Below are 20,951 nucleotides of genomic sequence, written 5' to 3'. Positions count from 1 at the left end.
CACACACACACACACACACACTCACACACACACACACATCCATTGCCTCTATAACCTGTACTGTTCTACTTACTGAACTTTATCTTAGGAAAAAGATGGCTGTAAGTACTGCAAGGAACATCAGGTCTAGAAACCAGTCTCTGGCAAGGTAAACAACATTCTGCTTTCTCCAGCTCTTTACCACACCCATCTCACCTTCCTTCTGTTCTCTGAGATAAGGTCTTACTATGTAGTCAAGACTGGCCTTTGATTCATGTTCCACCTGGCTAGCTTCCCAAGAGCTAGGATTCCATATATGTACCACTACACCCATTTCAATTACATTTTTTAAAGTTTCAAGGAGTTATTTCTCACTCCACTATTCTCACCCATCTCAAGGGATACAATGCATTTTTACTACAAATCTTGCCTGCCTACTCCCACCAGCCATACTTATCTACCCTCCTTTCTCAGTCTGCCAAATCCACCCTTGACCCCATATAGACCCATTGTACTGGGTGGTTTTGTGTGTCAACTTGATATAAGCTAGCATTATCACAGAGAAAGGAGCTTCAGGTGAGGAAATGTCTCCATGAGATCCAGCTGCAAGACATTTTCTCAATTGGTGAACAAGAAGGGAGGGGCCCCTTGTGGGTGGGACCATCCCTGGGCTGGTAGTCTCGAGTTCTGTAAGAAAACAAGCTGAGCAAGCCAGGGGAAGCAAGCCAGTAAGTAACATCCTTCCATGGCCTCTGCATCAGCGCCTGCTTCCTGACCTGCTTGAGTTCCAATCCCAACTTCCTTTGGTGATAAACAATGTAAAAGTGTAAACTGAATAAGCCCTTTCTTCCCCAACTTGCTTTTTAGTCATGATGTTTGAGCAGGAATAAAAACCCTGACTAAGGGCCGGGTGGTGGTGGTGCACGCCAGCACTTGGGAGGCAGAGTCAGGCAGATTTCTAAGTTTGAGGCCAGCCTGGTCTACAAAGTGAGTTCTAGGACAGCCAGGGCTATACAGAGAAACCCTGTCTCAAAAACAAACAAACAAACAAACAAACAAACCAAAACAAAACCTGACTAAGACACCCATCTTAGTAAAAACTAAGAACAATGAAAGCTCAGCAGACTGAGCTTTGGGAACGCAACACGGTATTCTGTGTGTGTGTGTGTGTGTGTGTAGACGTGCATTTATGTTCTAAAAGAGCATAGCAAAACTCTCTTCTGAGGCTTGAAACCAGGCCATTCATACTCATGTAACCATCTGCACAGTAACTCCAGAGTCCAAAGAGGCTAATCCAAGCAATACATTTAACTCTGTATTAGAGATTGCCCCAAACACTCATTTCTTGTCTCTAGATGAGATTTAAGATACAAAACTAATGCAAATATGAAATCCATACACAAGCTGGACCTAGTGGGATTTTTTTGTTTTGTTTTTTGTTTTTGTTTTTTTTTTTTTTGGTTTTTCAAGACAGGGTTTCTCTGTGTAGCCCTGGCTGTCCTGGAACTCACTTTGTAGACCAGGCTGGCCTTGAACTCAGAAATCCACCTGTCTCTGCCTCCCAAGTGCTGGTAAAGGTGTGTATCACCACCACCCAGCCCTAATGGGGTTTTTGCCTGTTTGTTTTTTCTCCTTTTTGTGTGTGTAAGGCAGGGTTTCATATAGCCCAAGATGGCCAACATGTTGCCACTACCTACTGCTGAGATTACAAGTACATGCTACCATCCTGTTTCTTCATTCTTAGCTCAACACATTTGAATCTAACTAAAATAGGACAGTTTAAATAAATGCCATGGTCTATTTATTACATGTTCTAAAACTTACTCTGTGTGTGTGTGTGTGTGTGTGTGTGTGTGTGTGTGTGTGTGTGGCTAGTGGATAAGGTCAGGTCTCTGGCTCCCTCACTCCTTTGTGAGTCTCTTACTGAACCTGGGAGTAGGCTGGTGACCATCAAATCCAAGTGAACTTCCTGACTCTACCCTATTATGTGGGTGCTAGGGATCTGAACTCAGGCCGTCATGCTTGCTCAGTAAATGGACTTGTTCCACTGAGTTACAGCCCTAAGTGGTTATGTTTATTTATGAGCTATGGGGGAGAATATCACCATGTTCTAATAAATGTTCTTGAATATAGTAAGTTTAGTTAAAAACAAAATATTTCTGTATGTGAGTATTGCAGTCAGTTCTTTCCTAGATGTGGGTTTCAGAATTAAGCTCAGGGTGTCAGGCTTGTCAGTAAGTTCCTTTATTTGCTAAGCCACCTCCCAGACCATGACAATTTTCTTTGAGATAGGGTCTCAATATGTAGCCTTGAACTTACAGAAATTTGATTGTTTGCAAAGCAAAGTGGTGGGATTAAAGGCATACACTACCAGGCCCAGCTCTATGATAGCAAATTTTTATCACACAGTATTGTTATAGATTGGATGTTACATCTAAAGTCTATGTGTTAGAGGCTTATTCTTCAGCTTGGTGCTGCTACCTGGAAGGGGTAGAGCTGAAGAGGCTGAACACATGCTCTCAGGGGACAGTGGAGAAAGTCTCTTTTCTACTTTTTTGGACAGAAGATGAGTGGCTTTGCTCCACCACATCCTATCATGTTATACTGCTTTACCATACGCCTGCAAGCAACCAGGTCAATCTGTTAGGACTGAACCCTCTAAAATTAAATTTGAAATACATAAACCTTTGTCTTGCTGCAGTACTATCTTCAGATATTGTTATAGTCAAAGAAAGCTGATTAATACTCTGAAACTGGGGCTTGGAAATGTTATTTCTGAATTTCCACTTTTCCATGTTTATTCCTTTCGTTTCTAAGAAGTACAAGAAATGTAAGTATTTTCACTGAATGTGTTTTTAGCAGTCTCTCAGTACCCTTAGGTCTGGATAATATTTGTTTTCTGAACACAAGAAAAGCTGGCCAGGCTTATTAGGGAAGAGGAGAAACCGCCATCCCACTTTCCTATAGAGAAATCTGTTTTCAGTACTTAGAAACAGATTCATAAACACAGAAAGTTCTCTACTACAAATGAGTTTTAAAGTCTGTAAAGTAAGTAATATTTTTATAAAAGTTTGTATATTTCCTTTTCCCAAGGTCATTTATAGTCTAAGGCTGTACCATACTAAATGTGCCTAATCTCACCTGCCAAGGTCAAGTGTATCTTTTTATTTATTTATTGCAGCTTGCTTTTCTTATATTGGGCGAATTGAGTTAAAAGATTATCTTTTGGTACAAAAGATAGCTAAAACCTCTAGTAGAGGTAAGGGTAGTGGTCACATTTTAAGTTTACTGGATAATACTGCATTATGCTCTTTAGTATGCCTTCAGGTACATTTCAACTAGTCCCTTAAGAATCTTCACTCTTACATTCTGCTGTCTTAAGTGTGGGAAAGTACTCTATAGGCTACCAAAGGAGAAACACCAACCCAATCAAAAAACCTTTGGTACAATCTGTCCTACCTGCAGGATATGGCAGGGCAATGGTAGCACAAAACATGTGGGTGTAAAAAAACCAATTTCTGCTTTGACTTAAGGCCCACTCTATGAGATGGAAGCCATACTCAACACTGTTTGGGTGACTAAGAACCAGACTAGCTAACTCAGAGACCTAGGGTAAAACCAAACACTCTTGGTTAAAACAAACAAACAGCAAAATGACTCCTAATGATATTCTGCTATAATCATAGATACTCATTACGAAGTTACACTCATTACTAAGCAATGCACTGGCATCCTAAGTTTTCACCAGAGAAGCTTCCTCCAACAGCAGATACATCCAAAGATGTAGAGACCCACAGCCAGCCAGTACTGAGAGAGAGAGAGAGAGAGAGAGAGAGAGAGAGAGAGAGAGAGAGAGAGAGAGAGAGAGGAGGGGAAGGGAAGGGAGGGAGGAAAGGAGATGGGGGAAAAAGGTGGGAGAGAAGAGACAGGCCTTATAGCACACAGCTCTAAATGGGATGTCTTCATCAAATCCCTCCCTTCAGAACTCAGAAAATTCCACTGAAGAGGAGGTGGGAAGAGTGTAAGAGTCAGAAGAGATGAAGGACCTTTAGAGAAAAGACCTCCAAATCAACTAAGCAAGGCTCCTAAGAACTCACAGAGACTGAAGCAGCAAGCACCAAGTATACAAGAGTCACCACCAGGTCCTATGCATTAATATTACAGCTATTAGCTCAGTATTTTTATGTAACTCTTGAGTGTGTGAACAGCTGGGTCTGATTCTTGTGCCTGCTCTTGGGACTCTTTTTCTTCTGTTGGTTTTCCTTGTCCAGACTTGATGTGATGGCTTTTGTTTTGTCTTATTATGTTTGGTTGTTATCTCTTAGCAGCCTGTTCTTTCCTAATGGGACAGAATGGGAGTGGATCCAGAGGGGAAAAGAAGTGAGGAGGAAATGGGAAGAGTAGAGGGAAGGGAAACCATAATGAGTATGAGAAAATAATCTATTTTCAATTAAAAGGGAAAAAGGAAGAAAAAGAATACTTACAACTTCCCATTTTATAGGCAACCCTCCCCCCCTGAGGTTTATAAGTGATGTGCTAAGCAGCTGTGAGAAGACACATCAAGAACACATCCAATAGTTTTTATCTACATTACAGCAAATTATGACTATTCACACAGATAAGTATACTAAAATAAAATTAAAGACTATTTAAATAAAACACATCTCATGAACTGTACTCTGTAGTCAAGGCTGGGCTTGAACTTATGGAAATGCTCCTGCGTCAACCTCATAATCATACATTTTTAAAGGTAACTGAATTTCCATTTGTTCTAACTTAAATTTTACCTCTAACTGTTCATCCTCCAAAAGGCATATAATCAGCCATCTGATGTCTTTAACTGCATCTTCATTGTTTAGGAAAATAAAGAGGTTATAAAATACCATGGTCTGGAGGTAGGTCAGCACTGTATATCTTGCATGCCAAGAACTGCTTCTTGCTGTCTGTGAATGAGAAATGAGTATATATGATAGAACTGACAAGTAAATGAGATGACAATGACATTACATACAAGCAATACGATATTTGAACTTGACTCTACTTTCACAGGTATAGCTGAAATAAGCTTTATCTTCTACTTCCTTCTAAGCAACAAGAAGCCTCGTCAAGTTCATCAGAATGCCTCAGTGTTCTGTAGTGGGAAGGAAAAATACTGGTAAAATCCAAAATATTCTCTTGGGAGAGACAACTGAATCCTCGAAGTATCATACATTATTTTACTTCCCATAATAGTAGGGAGGGCATGAACAACAAAAAAGAATATGAACTATTAATGTCAAGTATGGATTCCATCCCATGGAGCAGGACTTAAATAAACAATGGTTGGTTCCTCCCATCGCATCTGTGTCACTACTGCCTCAGTGTATCTCGCAGGCAGGTCCCTGGGATAGGTCTCAGGGTTTGTAGTGGGTGGTATGGATGATGACTTCCTCCTCTGGGAGAATGCAGAGTACCTTCCAAGTACAATCAACATTGGTCAGTAGGGTTAAAAAACGGTCAGATTCTAGTTTCTAGTTAAAAAACGGACCTATTTCTCCATGTTTGCTGGCAGAAGTGGGGTCTTCAGCAAGAGTACTTTCACACCAGATTGTGGAGATGGGCCAATAGTTTTGGCAATAGCTTATCATGACTTAGGGGGAGGTGTCTATAAATCCTTTTGGCCAACAACTTAGTAAGTTCTAACTCATTCCTGGCACTGAAGGTTTTAACTGATTGCACATCTAGCTGGGGGATTGTCTCCTTCATCATATATGGTGACTCCATTTAAATACTTACATATGTGCAAATATTTTAGAAAGCTTCTACAATGATAGGTTTTCATATGGCTTTTCAAAAGGACTTTAGTTGTCTCTTCCCACAGTCCCTTTTTTACCTGACCCCCACACCCCCTCCCAATTTAATCCTCCTAGTCTGGCTTCCCTTTTATCTCTTTATAGTACCACATCCTATTTGCTTTTCCTTGCCTAGTCCCTTACCTAACCTGAAGAATAGACAAGACAGGCATAGGCCCTAAGGGAAAACCTACTATTACTCTGTTAAAGGAACAAGAATAAAATGAATCCTAATGTTAAAGCTATATCCATGGATCAGTGCATTGCTCAGTTCTCATCAGAGAAGCTTCTCCTTGCAGTGGATCACAGACCCACCACTGGACAATGTGCAGAAAGTGAGCGATTTTGGAGCACCTAGTCCTAAATGAGACTTTTTTTTTTTTTTAAATCAAGCTCCTATCCCCAGTACTCAGGGATTTGTACAGAAGAGGTGGGAAGATTTTAAGAGAGATAGTAAATGGTTCCAAGGAAATGGAATCTTCCAGACCCAATAGGACTGATGCATGTATGAATTCAGAAAGAATGTTGTGACAGCATGCACAGGTCGTGCAGGTGTTCAAACCAGACAAAGTCCCAACATGGAAAAGGGGAGGTGGGCACATAGACTCACCCCTAACCAAGATGCTATCAATAGTTGATGCCTACCGGGAAAAAGAAAATCAGTTTTCCCTAATAGAGTGTCAGGAGTAATTGACCAACACAAAATGGAACCCTTCTTTTTTTTTGGGGGGGGGGATAGGCTTTTGTTTCAATTTTAGTTTGGTATATCTTGTGCTTGTTATAATTTTTGGTTTTTGTTTTGTGGGAGGGAGGGATGTGAAATTAGGTAGAGAAGATAAGGGACGAGTTGGGGGAGAGGAATGAAAACAACAACAACAACAACAACAAAAGTATATAAAATTTACAATAAATGGTTAGCTCAGAGCCTGGACACACACATACATAGGCAAAAAAAAAAAAAAAAAAAAAAAAAAAGGTCAAAAATATAAAAGAGAGAAAGGAGGGTTGTTATATGGTCAATTTACTGGGATNAAAAAAAAAAAAAAAAAAAAAAAAAGAGGTCATAAATTTAAAAGAGAGTAAGGAGGGTTGTTATATGGTCAATTTACTGGGATAAAAGGGAAGAGAAAAACAGTGTAATTATAATTTCAAAAATGAAAAAAAAATTTAAAATTCTAGTTAGCCTTAGTATTTATTTAACACAGGGTAGAATAAAAAAAAAATTAAGGGAAGAGACAACACTCTTTTAAATACAATGGCAGTCTAGGCAGTGATCTGTAAGACAACTGGAACTATATTTATTGCTTTACTGCCTGTCATTGAATATGTAAGGTACTTCAAAAATATTTGAAGAGTGGGAAAGAGAAAGGAAAGGAGGGAGAAAAAGAGAAGACAGCAAATGAACAGGAAGGACATAAGGACAGGAAGTAGAAAAGTGAACGATTAAAGGGACTCCTTGAGATCAAGTGAAAGAAGTTCCAACTTCTTGAGGAAACTGATCGGTGGAAAGATTAAAGAGTCTCCAGAAGTCATACAAGTAAGTAAAATACAAGTTAATAATGCTTTGAATTCAGGTCTGTCTGCCTCCAACCCAAGATCTGCAAAATCAGCTGAAGAGCAATTATGTACAAAAGGAGATGCCAATACAGTATGTACAGATACACAATTATTGCCCATCTACTGATAGCCCTTACAGAACGAATTCTCAGCCCCCCTCCCAACCAGGAAGAAGTATTCTTCTTCATCTAATTCCTAAAGGAATACTGGTAGGTCTCATAGATTCTCTAGTCACTATAACTGCTTGTTTGTCTCTCACTTGGGAACAAGGTAGAAATAAGAAGCTGTGGTCAATCATTGTTTTCCAACAAATTCTATGCAACAATTGAATAAAAATAGAATGACTAAACACCATGCCCCTAAAATATCATTTTCTATTGTTGGGAAATATTTTTCAGTGAAAACTGAAAGAACAGCCCTACTTTTTCTGTAGTGTGCATGACTGGCTCTGCTGTGTGACCGTATTGCAATGCAGTCCCAGTACCTGAACCACTGTAAGTATCTGTCACAGACAAGGAAGGAAAATGGCAAAAAGAGAACGTCAGCTCCTTTCTTCATCAACACCTGGTATTAATACATTTTAACACTTATTTCTCTTGAACTTGCTCAAATTCAAAGAAGTTTGTTGCAGGATATTATCATACTCTGAACCCTGAGATTGCGCTGTTTCCTGGAAAAACCTGTTCCTAGTTGCATACACCTTTAATACATCTGGCCGGAATACAGAAACACACCTTTAATTTCAAACAATGAAGAAAAAGTTAGTATGTAGAAGGAAGCTTCTTTTTTTGGGGGGTAAGTGATGTTTAACTGAGTGGCAGACAAAGTGACAAAACAGAGAAAGATTTGACAGAATAGAATATGTCCAACTCTGGAGAGAAGAGAGGAAAGAGAAGTGACAAAAGAGATAGGAGCTCAAAGAGGTAGCTTTACTGGAACAGTTTGTGCAGAGAGAGGTTGAAGAGAGAGAACAAACTAGACACAGATGAAGACAGATTGAGAAAGAAAATGAGAAGGAGCCAGAAGATTAGAACAGACTGCCCAACTTAGTATGAGGCCAAGCACAGAAATTCAGGAGAATCGGAGAGAAGCCAGATTGAATCAGTCAGGTTGGAGAAGAGTTTTAAGTCAAAACAGCTGAGTTGAACCAGCCAGCCAGTGACCAGAAAGAATTAGGAAGGCATGAACTTATTGAGCATTAAGTCTCAGAGGCTGAAAACATTCTAGGCTTAGATTTCACAGAGGCTAGAAGCTTCTACGACTAGACCTAAGTTAGCAGACAGAGGCAGTAAGCATCTGAAATGACAATTGTATCAGGTGAATACAAGTTACTTTTATAGAATTTGGCAGCTGAACCAGGTATAAATAAAGGGCTGGTTTTTGTTTTTTGTTTTGGTTGTTGTTGTTTTTCAATCAACATATCTATTAAAAAAAACTTGAACAAAATTCAGAGGCCTGGTACAATATCACACGTTTGATACCACATGTTTGATCCTAGCACTTGGGAGGCAGAAGCAGGTGGATGTTTGTGAGTTACAGGCCAGCCTGCTCTATCTGGTGAATTCTGGGCCAGTTAGGGCTACATACTGACTCTATCTCAAAAGAAAAAAAAAAACAGGCACAAAAATCAGGTGTTGTATATCTACAGTTCGTTGTGAAATACTGAGAGTGTCAAAGCAAGGCTAGACAGAAGATGTAAACACTGTAGCCATGTATTTACCTGGCTTAGCACCTGAAGTATCAAAGGCACTTGTTGAGGGTAGAGCAACCCCTGAGACATTAGTGACAAACAGAGCTTTGCATCTCTTTTCAGTTCATCATAACTATTGTCATTTTCCACTGGAGCGATCTATAAAACAAAACAAAACTAAATGGTTACCACATACTACATCCTACATGACAGAAATCCCAGCACCTAGGAGGCCAGCCTGGGTTACAGTTAATCTGAGACCAATCACGACTAAAGAGACGTAAAACAAAATCACATTTTTACTTGTAACAACTTATATGGGAAATTGCAAATATATACATAAAAATACAATGAACACCGTATAATTCAATCACTTCTTAAACAATGATATACTCATGGATAATCTTGTTTTATTTTTGCTTCCTGCTGTCCCTATCAACTAAAATATATAATCTAGAATGATATCACCATACATGAAACATTGTTACACTCACAATAAAAAATACTTGACAGTAGCTAGTTCTAAACCCTAGTACTCAGGTCTCTGTGAGTCTGAAGCCTGGTCTACTTAGTGAGTTCCAGGCCAACCATCGATATATGATGAAACTCTGCCTCAAAAAAAAAAAAAAAAAAAACCCACAAAAACTCTATAGTGCATAAGCTTCCCCCTCAGCAGCATTGGCACATTGTCATAGCAGATATTCTGGGCTTACCCAATATCCTAACAATCATATGATGCTGTGTTTCTAAATCTCTGAAAATTCCTTGCTGTCCGATTTTTAACATTTGGAGAAAGAAACTTAGGTCTCCTTTAGTAATTTCCTGACTCGTGGTCTCTCCTGATTCTATCTACTTGATAGTGTAGTTTGGTTGCAGGAAGTCCCGTACTCTGGCCAGTGAATCTAGGTTTCATTTTACTAACATGTAATATTGAACACAACATAAGAATTGTTATGTGTTTTTTGTCCACTGTATTTTTTCTTATGCAACAGTCCGCCATAAAGGAGAAATCTACAGAGTGGTACTACTATAGCTCATGATCTTCACTGCTATCCAGAACATTTTATATATGAAAGTTTTTTGCTTGTTTAGAATATTGAGTTCCTATACTTCAATGGTGAACAATTATTTTCTTAAATAATTAAAGGGTACTTTTATTATTATAAACCCATTAATTTGATGACTTTGTATTAATGTAGCACTCTTTAAAGTGATATTCGTTAATTAAACTCAAATTGGTGCCTGGATTTCAGATATGATAAGCCACAATGAGCTCATTTATCTTAGATGTTTCTTTTTTCTCCAAGAAGCCCTGGTTTTCATAGGAACTGTTACTGAGAAACTGAAGTCAGGGTACAATGAATACTGTTACCACTCTGTGAGGACTTCTTCCTAAGTCTTTTAGGTTGAGAAAGCTGGGAAATAAACACATTCTTTAAAGATAGAAAAAGCTTATACTGATATTTTCTGTTTAGATTTATAATTGTTTGATTGACAAGAGTAGGTGTGCATGTATTTATGCAGGCTGTGGAGGTCAGAGGACAAATTTTTTACAGGAGTTAATTCTCTCCTCCACCATTTGAGTTTTGAACTCAGGTCATTAGGCTGGGTGCTGAGCCATCTCATCAGCCCCATCTTTAAATCTCTAATGGCAAAATTTAAAAGAGGGGCTGAATATATGGCTCAGTGGTTACGAGCACTTGCTGCTCTTGCAGAATAGCCAGGTTTGATTCCTAGCATCCACAATGCAGTTATTTGTAACTCCAGTTCCAGGGCATTCAACAATCCTACTTACTTTGTGGGCACAAGTCATGCACACATATATGCAGACAAAAATATATATATATATATTTTAGGCAGACAATGGTGGTACACATATACCTTTAATCCCAGCACTCAACAGGCAGAATTAGGTAGATCTCTGTGAGTTCAAGGCCAGCCTGGTCAACAGTGTGAGTTCTGTGACAGCCAGGGCCACACACACAAAAAGCCCATCTTGGCGGATGGGGTGGGAGAAGTGTGTGAACAGGTGTTAATTAGGAGACTTTCATAGACAGGGATAGAGAGATGGCTCCAGAGGTCCTGAGTTCAATTTCCAGCAACCACATATGGCTCACAGTGATCCATAATGGGATCCAATGCCTTCTTCTGGTATGTCTGAGGACAGCTACAGTGTACAAAATAAATAAATCTTAAAAAAAAACTGTCATGGTAATTAAACTGTTCTAGTTTTGTTGCAGTACATATAACATGAATCTGTACAGGTGATACAATGACACAGAATTATGTAGTATGTACACAGATCAATGTCAGGTTCCTAATTTTGATACTATACTACAGTTGTGGAATACCTTTAGTGTTAGAGGAAATGAAGTGAAAAGTACCATAAAATTTATTGATTTACTTTGTAACTTCCTGTGAATCCTTAATTAATAATAATTAAGTATCCTTAATGTTTTGAGAATAAAAATGAAAAAAATCATAAAAATCAGGTGATTTGATTTTTCCCTAACATGTAAAAGATAAAGATAGTTTAATGCATATAAATACGTGCACATCAATGCCAATTCCTGCTACTGCAGACACACCAATTTCCTTTTTGAGCATCATCCTCTTGCATTCTGGAGGGCTGTCAATCAAGAGATCCTAGGTTCAAGAGACGCAAAGGATCAGTGCTTACTTGGTGTATTATAACCTTAGATTTGGGCATGCAGATCTTGAAAAGACCCCAGGGAGCAATGCCCTGGAGTAGAATCCTATTCTTTTCTGTAATCCTGAACCTTGGAGTTATGGCTCCTACTCATCTCTTCAAGTTTTTCCTTTGTGTGTGTCTTAGTCAGGGTTTCTATTCCTGCACAAACATCATGACATGCCTTACAGTTGGATCTCATGGAGGCATTTCCTCAACTGAAGCTCCTTTCTCTGTGATAACTCCAGCTGTGTCAAGTTGACACAAAAATAGCCAGTATAGTGTGTAAACCACCTGGATATTTTCTGGTAATATTAATTTACTACCTTACCAATCAGTAGATTTCTAATACTTGAACTTAAAGAACCTTAATCAAATGGAAGACTAGGCTGGAGAGGTAGAAGGTGGCTAAGAGCACTAGTGGCTCTCCTAGAGTACCTGGCTTGGGTTCCCATCGCCCAGACAGCAAGCAACCCACAACCGCCTGTAGCTCCAATCCCAAGGGATCTTACACCCTCTTCTGAACTTTAAATGCATCAAGCATGCATACAAAATATTCATACACATACACACTTCTTACAAATTAAAAAATGAAAGAATCTCCATGTTCCAGTACCAGGACTATTGATTGCTGTAAGAGTGGGTTTAAAAAATATACCAGAATAGAAAAAGTATGCTAATTTTTGAGACAGGAATTCACTCTGTAGCCCACGCTGGCTTTGAAATATATCCTCCCCCCAATCTCTCAAATGCTGGGGATTCAAGGCATGTGCCAACATACCTAACCTTAAGAATGTCTTGATTTTGATGGGTATGAAACTGCTTTATATGGTTTCACTTTATGTTAAATTTGTGTGTCAGAGGATAATAACTTACAGATATGTATTCTCTTCTTCCATTACATGGGTTCTAAGAATTAATTTCAGGCTTTTAAGTTTGACAGCAGGTACCACTGAGCCATTGCGATAGCTCTAGGGTGAACCTTTTAAATAAAAGTGTTAATGTACCATATCTGGTAATTTATTAAAAAACAAACACAACATGCAAGTGTAAAATACATGTTATATAGAAGATGTTGATGAATGAAAAAGAACACAGTGAGAGGGCAAATGATTAAACCACATATTGACCATTTTTAGTGTTCTCCACATGCCTGACACATTCACTAAACACTTTGCACAGGCAGGCTTTTTCACTTGGTTTAGAATCCAATAGATTAGCATACTATTTTTTTTAATCTGAACTCCTGGTCTTTGCTAATAGCAATGTGAGGAGCTTGGTCTGCAAAACTTTTGTGTGGTGGCTCATGCCAGTAATCTCAACATTTAGGAGTGGGAGACAGGAGGTTCAGCAGTTCAAGGTCACTTTCTGCTACACAGCAAGTCTGAAACAAGCCTGGGCTACATAGGATTCTGTATTTAAAAAAAGAGAAGAAAAAGACCTTTTATATATCTGTTGTACTCTCACATTGTGGTGGTTTGAATGGAAATGTCCCACCTAGACTCATATATTTAAATACCTGGTTCTCAGGGAGTGGTACTACTTAGGTTAGGTGGTGTGGTCTTGTTGGAGTAGGTATGGGCTTATGGAGGAAACATTACTAGGGGTAGGTTTTGAGGTCTCAGAAGCCCAAGCCAGGCCCAGCGGTTCTCTCTCCTTTCTGCAGATCCAGAAGTAAAACTCTTAGCTATCATGTCTGCCTGTATGCTGCCATGCTCCCTACCATGAGGATAATGGAATAAACTTCTGAAACTATAAACAAACCCTAATGTTTTCTTTTATAAGAGCTGCCATGATCATGGTGTCTCTTCGCAGCAATATATCATTCATTAAAATAATTGTTTTATATATATGTATATATAAAAGTTAACAGTAATTAAATATTATATGCAAATCTGCAACATATTTTCAATGTTAACTACTATCACTGAAGAATTTTCTGTGACAATTTATCTTCAGATGAAATCAAAATTCAACTAGTGCATAAAAATATGGAAAATATCTTTCCCTATCTTGAATAATATGGATTGCTTTAAGAGTGGATTAGGAAAACATCAGGATAAAAAATATGCAAACTTTTAGATTTTGAGGCAGGAACTCACTCTGTAGGTCCAACACATCAACCACTGAATGATGGTTAGAGGGAACATATTTTTTTTACTTCAACTTACAGTCTTACCTTAAAGAACAAAGGCAGAAGCTGAAGTTGCTCTTTGACTGCTGTAGAAAAAGATCTTCCTGCACTTGCCATAAGCCATTTCAATACTATATGGAAATAAACACACAGAATCAGCCAAGATATACAATTAGGGAGCATGAAGAATGATGCAATTCTAATGTCCCCAACAGTTACAGTATCTCAAGTCAGACTGATGCATTAGCAGCTTAATAAAACCCATGGTAATCAAGTAATTGAGGGTACTAGGGAAGAAAAAAAAATCTACGAATTATAATAGCCTGCCAAGAACTTTTAATATATTTCAAACTAGCCAAGAATTCTGAGGTAGCTAAAATAATGACCAAGTAGCTTATAATTAAAAAAAAAAAAATTAGCTACTAAAAGATACTGAGTAGCCAGAATATCTTGAAAACTCTAAGACTCACACTTGGTGATTTTAAAAACTTACTACAAATCCAAAGAAATCAACAGTACAGCACTGACATGAAGGCATGACCACAAACTAATAGAGCACAACAAAATGCAGAAATAAATCCTCACAACGTGTGCTGATCAGGAGCACCAAGCAATGCAATAAAAAACAGTTTTCAACAAGCAGTGCTGGGAAAAGTCATTGTCCACATTCTAAGCAATTACACTCGATTCTGACGTTACAGTCATTTTCAAAGTAACTGAAGGTAGACTAAGGACCTAAAGATGAGCCCAAAGTGTATTTTAGAAAGATTTATAAAAAAAAAACAAAAACCAAAAACCAAAAACCCCAAGTCAGCCAAACACAACAGCAAATCTGGCACTAAGGAGGCAGAGGGCAAGCCCAACAGAGAAAGATCCTATGGGGGGCAGCGGGTTGGGGAATACCAAACCAAACCAAAGAAACAATAATAACAAAACCAACATTTGGAAGGTAGGGTAGGGGAAGGAATAGTGAACAAGAGAGAACATATATTCATGGCAGAAAATATTTATAAGTTATTTACTTAATAATGCAATAATAGCAAGAACATATAAACAACTATAACTCAAAATCAACAAAATACATGATTTTTAAAAATGGAGAAAAAACAGATATGATGGCACATTAAGAGACAGAGGCTGAGGATCTCTGAGTGCAAAACCATACATGGTTCCAAGATAGCCAGAACCACATACAGAAACACTGACTCAAAGGGGGTAAAAATCTTTCTCCAAAGAAAGTAGACAAATGACCGATTAAGCACATAAAAAGATGGTAAACATCATTTGTCATCAGGTAAACACAAGACAAATTACAACTTTTCAAACCCATTAGGATAAGTGAGGAAAAGGAGGAAGACCCTATACAGAAAACAAAAAGTATAGAGTAGACAAGGATAGAGGATAGCATTTCATAGCAAGACTGTAAAACAGGTGGCCACTGAGAACAACAATACTTGAGCACACCCCAGGAGTAAGCATAGGAGTCTACTCTTAGGTATATACACAGAAACTGAAAGCAGAACCCTAATAGATACTTAGTATATTAGTGGTTAACTCAGGCATAGTAGTAAACCCAGCACTTCAGAGGCAGAGGCTGATTGATAAAATTAGCCTGATCTATATAAGCAAAGTTCCAAGATAGTCAGAGCTACATAGTGAGACCCTGTCTAAAACACAACACTAAATTAATGATTAGAGTGGCATTTTTCAAAATAGAAAAAAGGTGGTAAAATTTCAAATGTCAACCAACAGATGGATAAAGAAAGAAAATGCAGTAAAAATGAATTTCTTATTTATGGTTCAACATGTGGTGCTTTGAATAGAATGGCCCCGATTAGTCCACTGGGAGCACTATTAGGAGCTGTGGCCACTAGAGGAAGGGTAGGCTTTGAGGTTTCAGCAGCTCAAGTCAGACCTAGTGGCTTGCTCTCTTCCTGCTGCTTCCAGGATACAGATGTAGAACTCTCCTCTTCCAGCATCATATCTGCCTGCATGCTGCCATGCTTCCCGCCATAATGATAATGGACTAAACATCTGAATCTGTAAACCATCCCCAGTTAAATGTTTTCTTTTATAAGAGTAGCCGTAGTCAGTAAAAGCTCTAACTAAAACAATAGATTAATCATAAAATACTTTGTCAAGTGAAATATGCCAGAGATAAAAGAACTAATATGATCCGATTTGACTGAGAACTACCTAGAACAAATTTTAGAAACATAAGTAACAGGATGGCTATTAGGAGTGAGGCACAGGGAAGGGAACACAAAGAGTTACTGTGAAATGAGTGCAGACTTTCAGCTTCCCATGAAGAGAATTCTGGACATAGGTGATTGTGGACTTACAGCCTTTAAACTGAACACTCAAAAACAGTAAAAATTGCCTGGTGTGGTGATGCATGCTTTTAATCCTAACAAATAATAGCAAGAACATATAAACAACTACAAATGAAAATCAGCAAAATATGATTTTAAAAAATGGAGAAAAATGTAAGCATGGTAGTACACTTGAGAGGTAGAGGCAGAGGAAGGTGTATCTTTGGGAGTTCAAGGCCAGCCTAGCCTACACAGTGAGTTCCACGACACACAGTTACCTGGTGAGACAGTATCTCAAAACCCAAACAAACAAACAAACAAATAAAGCAAGCCCAAACAAACTAACAGAAAAGATTAAAATTAGAAAACACACATTGTTTTATCATAAGAAGAAGTACGTGTGTTGGGAAAACCATTCAAATGAACTAAAAAGAGCTCTCTGTTTTCAAGTGAATTTCTGCCAATTTTAACAACTCACTGGTTTTTAAGAGTTTAATGCCCTGAGTTCGTTCATCTTCTTCACCAATGCCATTTTCTTCCATAACATGGTTCTGAATTTCTTCATCCACATCTGTGAGTGGTTTCAGTTTTTCTAGGACTCGAGCAGTAAACTCAGGGATACAAGGAGATGTTGTTGGAGCAGTATTTGGCAAAGAAACATCTATCATAAATATGTAGGTCAGCACACTGTTAAATAAAACACAGAAGAGTAGGGAGTTTGACATGAAAATTAAAACTGAGGTTCAAAAGTTACAGCTCAGCCAAACTTTTCAAAAGATAATTCCCAGGGAGGGTCTCTGATCGCTCCCAGTGTAAGATATGCCATACAATTTTGAGGGGCAACCCTGTAGTATGATGGCTGCTCATTGGTGGCTTCTGAGTACAGTGATCCTAATTCATATTCGATGTCTTGTTTTTCAAAACATAATAATGATCAAAACATGAGGAAGACAACTGCACACTCACTGGGATCATGACCAGTAAGTATGTACTGTTAGTATTAAAACTTAGCTACAAAGACTCAAGACATAAAACCAAGAGGAAGAACAACACATACCTTCCTATTCTTTCTCTGACATTTTTGTAAACCTGGGTGAGTTTTGGTTCCAAGTACTTCAGAAGTCTGTGCAATAGTTCAGGGACTCTCCACTCTTGCTGGGCAAGGCCACCTTGTAGCACATACAGTCGGCTACAATGAAAGGACAGAGACGTTGTATTACACACTGCTTTTCTATGCTGAAAGTATAAACAATGCCTGTAATACATTTCAATCTTTTCCTGCTTTCTCTTGGATCACCACGAGCAGCATCTTCTCACTAAGTACACCATCAACAATTCACAACAGTAACATCTGCAAGATTGCCATCCACATCCCTTTTTCGATTTTTTTATATTTTTTACCTACTTCTTATATTTACTACATTCAAAATGTTTAAATATATTTTTAGTGGTACTATATTTACTACTATTAAGTTTTGTAAAAGAATATCCATTGACCTTTCTTTTAAACATTTATTATGTGTGTATATGAAGTAGGGTTGGGGGCACATACATGCTATAGCATGAGGGTGGAGGTCAGAAAACATGCCTGTGTCAGACTATGTCTCCTTTTAGCATTTGGTCACCATGTGGGTTCTAAGAACTGCACTCAAGTTGTTAGGCTTACAGGCAAAAATCTATATTGCTAAGCACCTGACCTAATGTTTTGAGAATAATAATTTAAGTGTTCTCACTAATGAACATACCTTTATAATAATTTTTAAAAAATATTTGTTTATTATATTTATATGAGTACAATGTAGCTGTTTTTAGACATAACAGAAGACGGGCACCATCTGGTTGCTGGGAATTGAACTCAGGACCTTTGGATATCTATCTCCAGTCCCACTTTATTGTAAACTTTTTTTTTTTTTTTTTTTTTGGTTCTTTTGAGACAGGGTTTCTCTGTATAGCCCTGTTGGCTGTCCTAGACCTTTGCACTTTCTAGACCAGGCTGGCCTCGAACTCAGAAATCCGCCTGCCTCTGATTCCCAAGTGCTGGGATTAAAGGCGTGTGCCACCACTGCCCAGCCACTTTATTATAATTTTTAATAGCTCCTGCTTTTCTCCACCTTCACAAAGTCTGCTAAGTAAACTCTATTTTATATCTGTCTTGTTTCTGTGGTGATACAGTATACGACCACTAAACTATATTCCGGCCCCTCTTCTCTGTGTTTTGGTAAAAGAAAATATGAAAAATAAGATTATGACAAAGAAGTTATTATATTCCCTCAAAAGCTGTGACAGCTCAGAAGGCTGGGTGACTTATGTTGGAGCTGGTACACTGCTTACAAAATGAAAACACCACAGCTGTTAAAAGAAATTCATCATTTAATTTAGCACTTGGACAATCCATTTCCTGTCTTTCTTTTGCTTTGGTTTCGTTTCAGTACTTGCTCATGCTAGTTAATCCTGGTTGGCCTGGAATTTGGTATATAGCCCAGGCTGGCCTGAAACTCATGATTCTCTCTAACCCCCCTATTGCAGGAATTACTGGTGTGTACCACCATGCCTAGTAACTCATTTCCATTTATTCATTAGGTAACATAAAATCTTTAATGTTAACCATACAGGTTTTCTTTTTACTTACCATGCATCTACAAAGGACCCCCCTTCACCACTCAATGGTGACTCCAAGAGCAGCTCAAAAAGCCAGTGCAGCTTCCGGGGATCTCTGCTTTCCTGTGTTGAAGATATAAAGTAATAAATTAGGCAAAAGACTAATTCTGTATCTCAATCAGACCCAGTTATATTACAAGTAAGTATGCAAAAGGCAAGCCAAAATAAAACTGAGTCAAATACAAATTTAATTATCATTACTTGTATTAAAAGGGAGAAAAGTGCTAGCAAAATGGACAACTTAAAAGCACACGATCAATGGGCACACTTGGTATTAACATTGTATAACTATAACATGGTTTTTACTATGTGTAAACATTTCCTAAATTTTCTGAATGAGAAGCAGAGCTACACTCAAAGGCTTCCAGGAAGGCTGGAAAGCACCATCTTCAATTATGTACCCCCCACGCCCCCAGAAAGAGGCATGAGCAAACTAAACTGTCAAGATCAAAGGGGGCACAGGATGTGACACATTTTGAAAGCAGAAAACGTGCTTACACAGGACGTGGCTATACAGGTTCCCCAGTCATTGTATGTCTCCACTGTCATGTTGGACAGTGCTGTTCTCAGCAGCGGGCACAGGAGCTCCCAAAGCTTCTCCACCTTCCAAAGTCAAGCACAGGAACGTTAGTGGTCTACAGCATTCTGAAGACAGCCTCCTAGAAATGCTCACACACACACAGCACAGGACTTCACAGACCACCCAAGTGAGGGATCTCACGACGTTACAGTTCATATCATACAGCATATACAAAGTATACATAATACAATCTCTTTCTCAGAATATCATTCAAAAAGGAGGGAAAACTTTGTATGGCTCCTTATAAAATATATCCTACACAGAAAAGTTCTTTTTAAAATCAAAAAACAAAAAACTAAAGCTATCACACTGGGCAAAAGGGAAAGTTTAAATTTTCCATGCACATTCATGTCACTATTGAACCTTAGTTGGAAGCACTGGTCTTCTGATATGAAACAGGAATTCACTTTAGGCAAGATCTTCAGTTCAAGTTATGATAATCAAGGACTGAACATATTTGTGGTTTCAAAACTGCAATAAGTATGCAAATCACCCTGTGATCTTGAAAAGACAGACGTTGATTAATCTCAAGGGGAAACTGGACAATCCTTTTCTAACAAATTCATACTTAATAACCACACTTCATAGCCATGTACTTTGGTTTAAAAGGACAAATAGGAAGGTAGTATTTGGGCTAAAAAGTATCAGAGAAAGATTTTTTTTTTAAATGTGTTTTCGTAAAGAGCTAATTCAATAGCAGCTCCACTAACAGGAACGACAAGGATGTGTGTGATGTGTAGAAACTTCCATTTTCAGAGAAACATGTTTTCTGTGTTTTGTTTTTCTTAAGATTCTTATTTATTTTAAAGCTGGGTGTGGTATCTTTAATCTTAGCACTCAGGAAGCAGAGTCCAGCAGATCGATCTCTGTGAGTTTGAACCCAGCTTGGTGTACCAGATCATCAAGAGCTACATAGTAAGACCTTGTCTGAAAACAAACATAACAACAACAAAAAGATTTTGTTTATTTTTTAATACTATGTATAGGTACATGGAATTACATTGCATACAGATCCCAGAATAGGGCACTGGCTCCCCTGGAGCAGGCAGATGTGAGCTGCCCAATGTGGGTGCTGGCTGGATACTGAACTGGGTGCTTCAACAGTATACACTCTAACTACTAAGAGCCATCTTTCCAGGGTTGTTTTGGCTTTGTTTTGTTGTTGTTGGTTTTTTTGTTTGAATTTAACCCTGATTGATGTATCTTGACTCCTTTCCATGAACTGGATGTTACCTATAGACCATGAAAAACTATTGTTGCTGTTGAGGCCTGCTCCTTTTAACATAGCAGTAGCCATTTTGTACTCAGTCTCCATTTTGCTCATAAAGTAAAATTAAGTTCAGGTTCTCAGACTCTACTTCCCAGAAGGAATTAATTATTCATAGCTGACACTAAAGAGTGTATTATTATTATTATTATTATTATTTTGGTTTTTTGAGACAGGGTTTCTCTGTGTAGCCCTGGCTGTCCTGGAACTCACTCTGTAGACCAGGCTGGCCTCAAACTCAGAAATCCGCCTGC

General features: G+C 38.4%; 1 protein-coding gene across 2 annotated transcripts in view; it reads right to left on the bottom strand.

Annotated features, from left to right (window-relative positions):
* The window catches only part of Psme4 (proteasome activator subunit 4), a 104,945-nt gene that overhangs the window by 8,745 nt on the left and 75,249 nt on the right, over positions 1 to 20,951 (bottom strand). For both annotated transcript variants that reach the window (XM_021178408.2, XM_029483959.1), the window contains 7 exons: positions 19,349 to 19,453; positions 18,822 to 18,913; positions 17,250 to 17,381; positions 16,671 to 16,879; positions 13,926 to 14,011; positions 9,088 to 9,216; positions 4,767 to 4,922 (listed from right to left, as the gene is read on the bottom strand). In XM_021178408.2, the coding sequence (XP_021034067.1) occupies positions 4,767 to 4,922; positions 9,088 to 9,216; positions 13,926 to 14,011; positions 16,671 to 16,879; positions 17,250 to 17,381; positions 18,822 to 18,913; positions 19,349 to 19,453 (909 nt within the window). The remainder of the gene's footprint in view (positions 1 to 4,766; positions 4,923 to 9,087; positions 9,217 to 13,925; positions 14,012 to 16,670; positions 16,880 to 17,249; positions 17,382 to 18,821; positions 18,914 to 19,348; positions 19,454 to 20,951) is intronic.

This window comes from Mus caroli, chromosome 11 (assembly GCF_900094665.2).
Source record: "Mus caroli chromosome 11, CAROLI_EIJ_v1.1, whole genome shotgun sequence".
NCBI lineage: Eukaryota > Metazoa > Chordata > Mammalia > Rodentia > Muridae > Mus > Mus caroli.
Note: the sequence above shows the minus strand (reverse complement) of the source record. Positions and strands in the feature narration are given on the sequence as shown.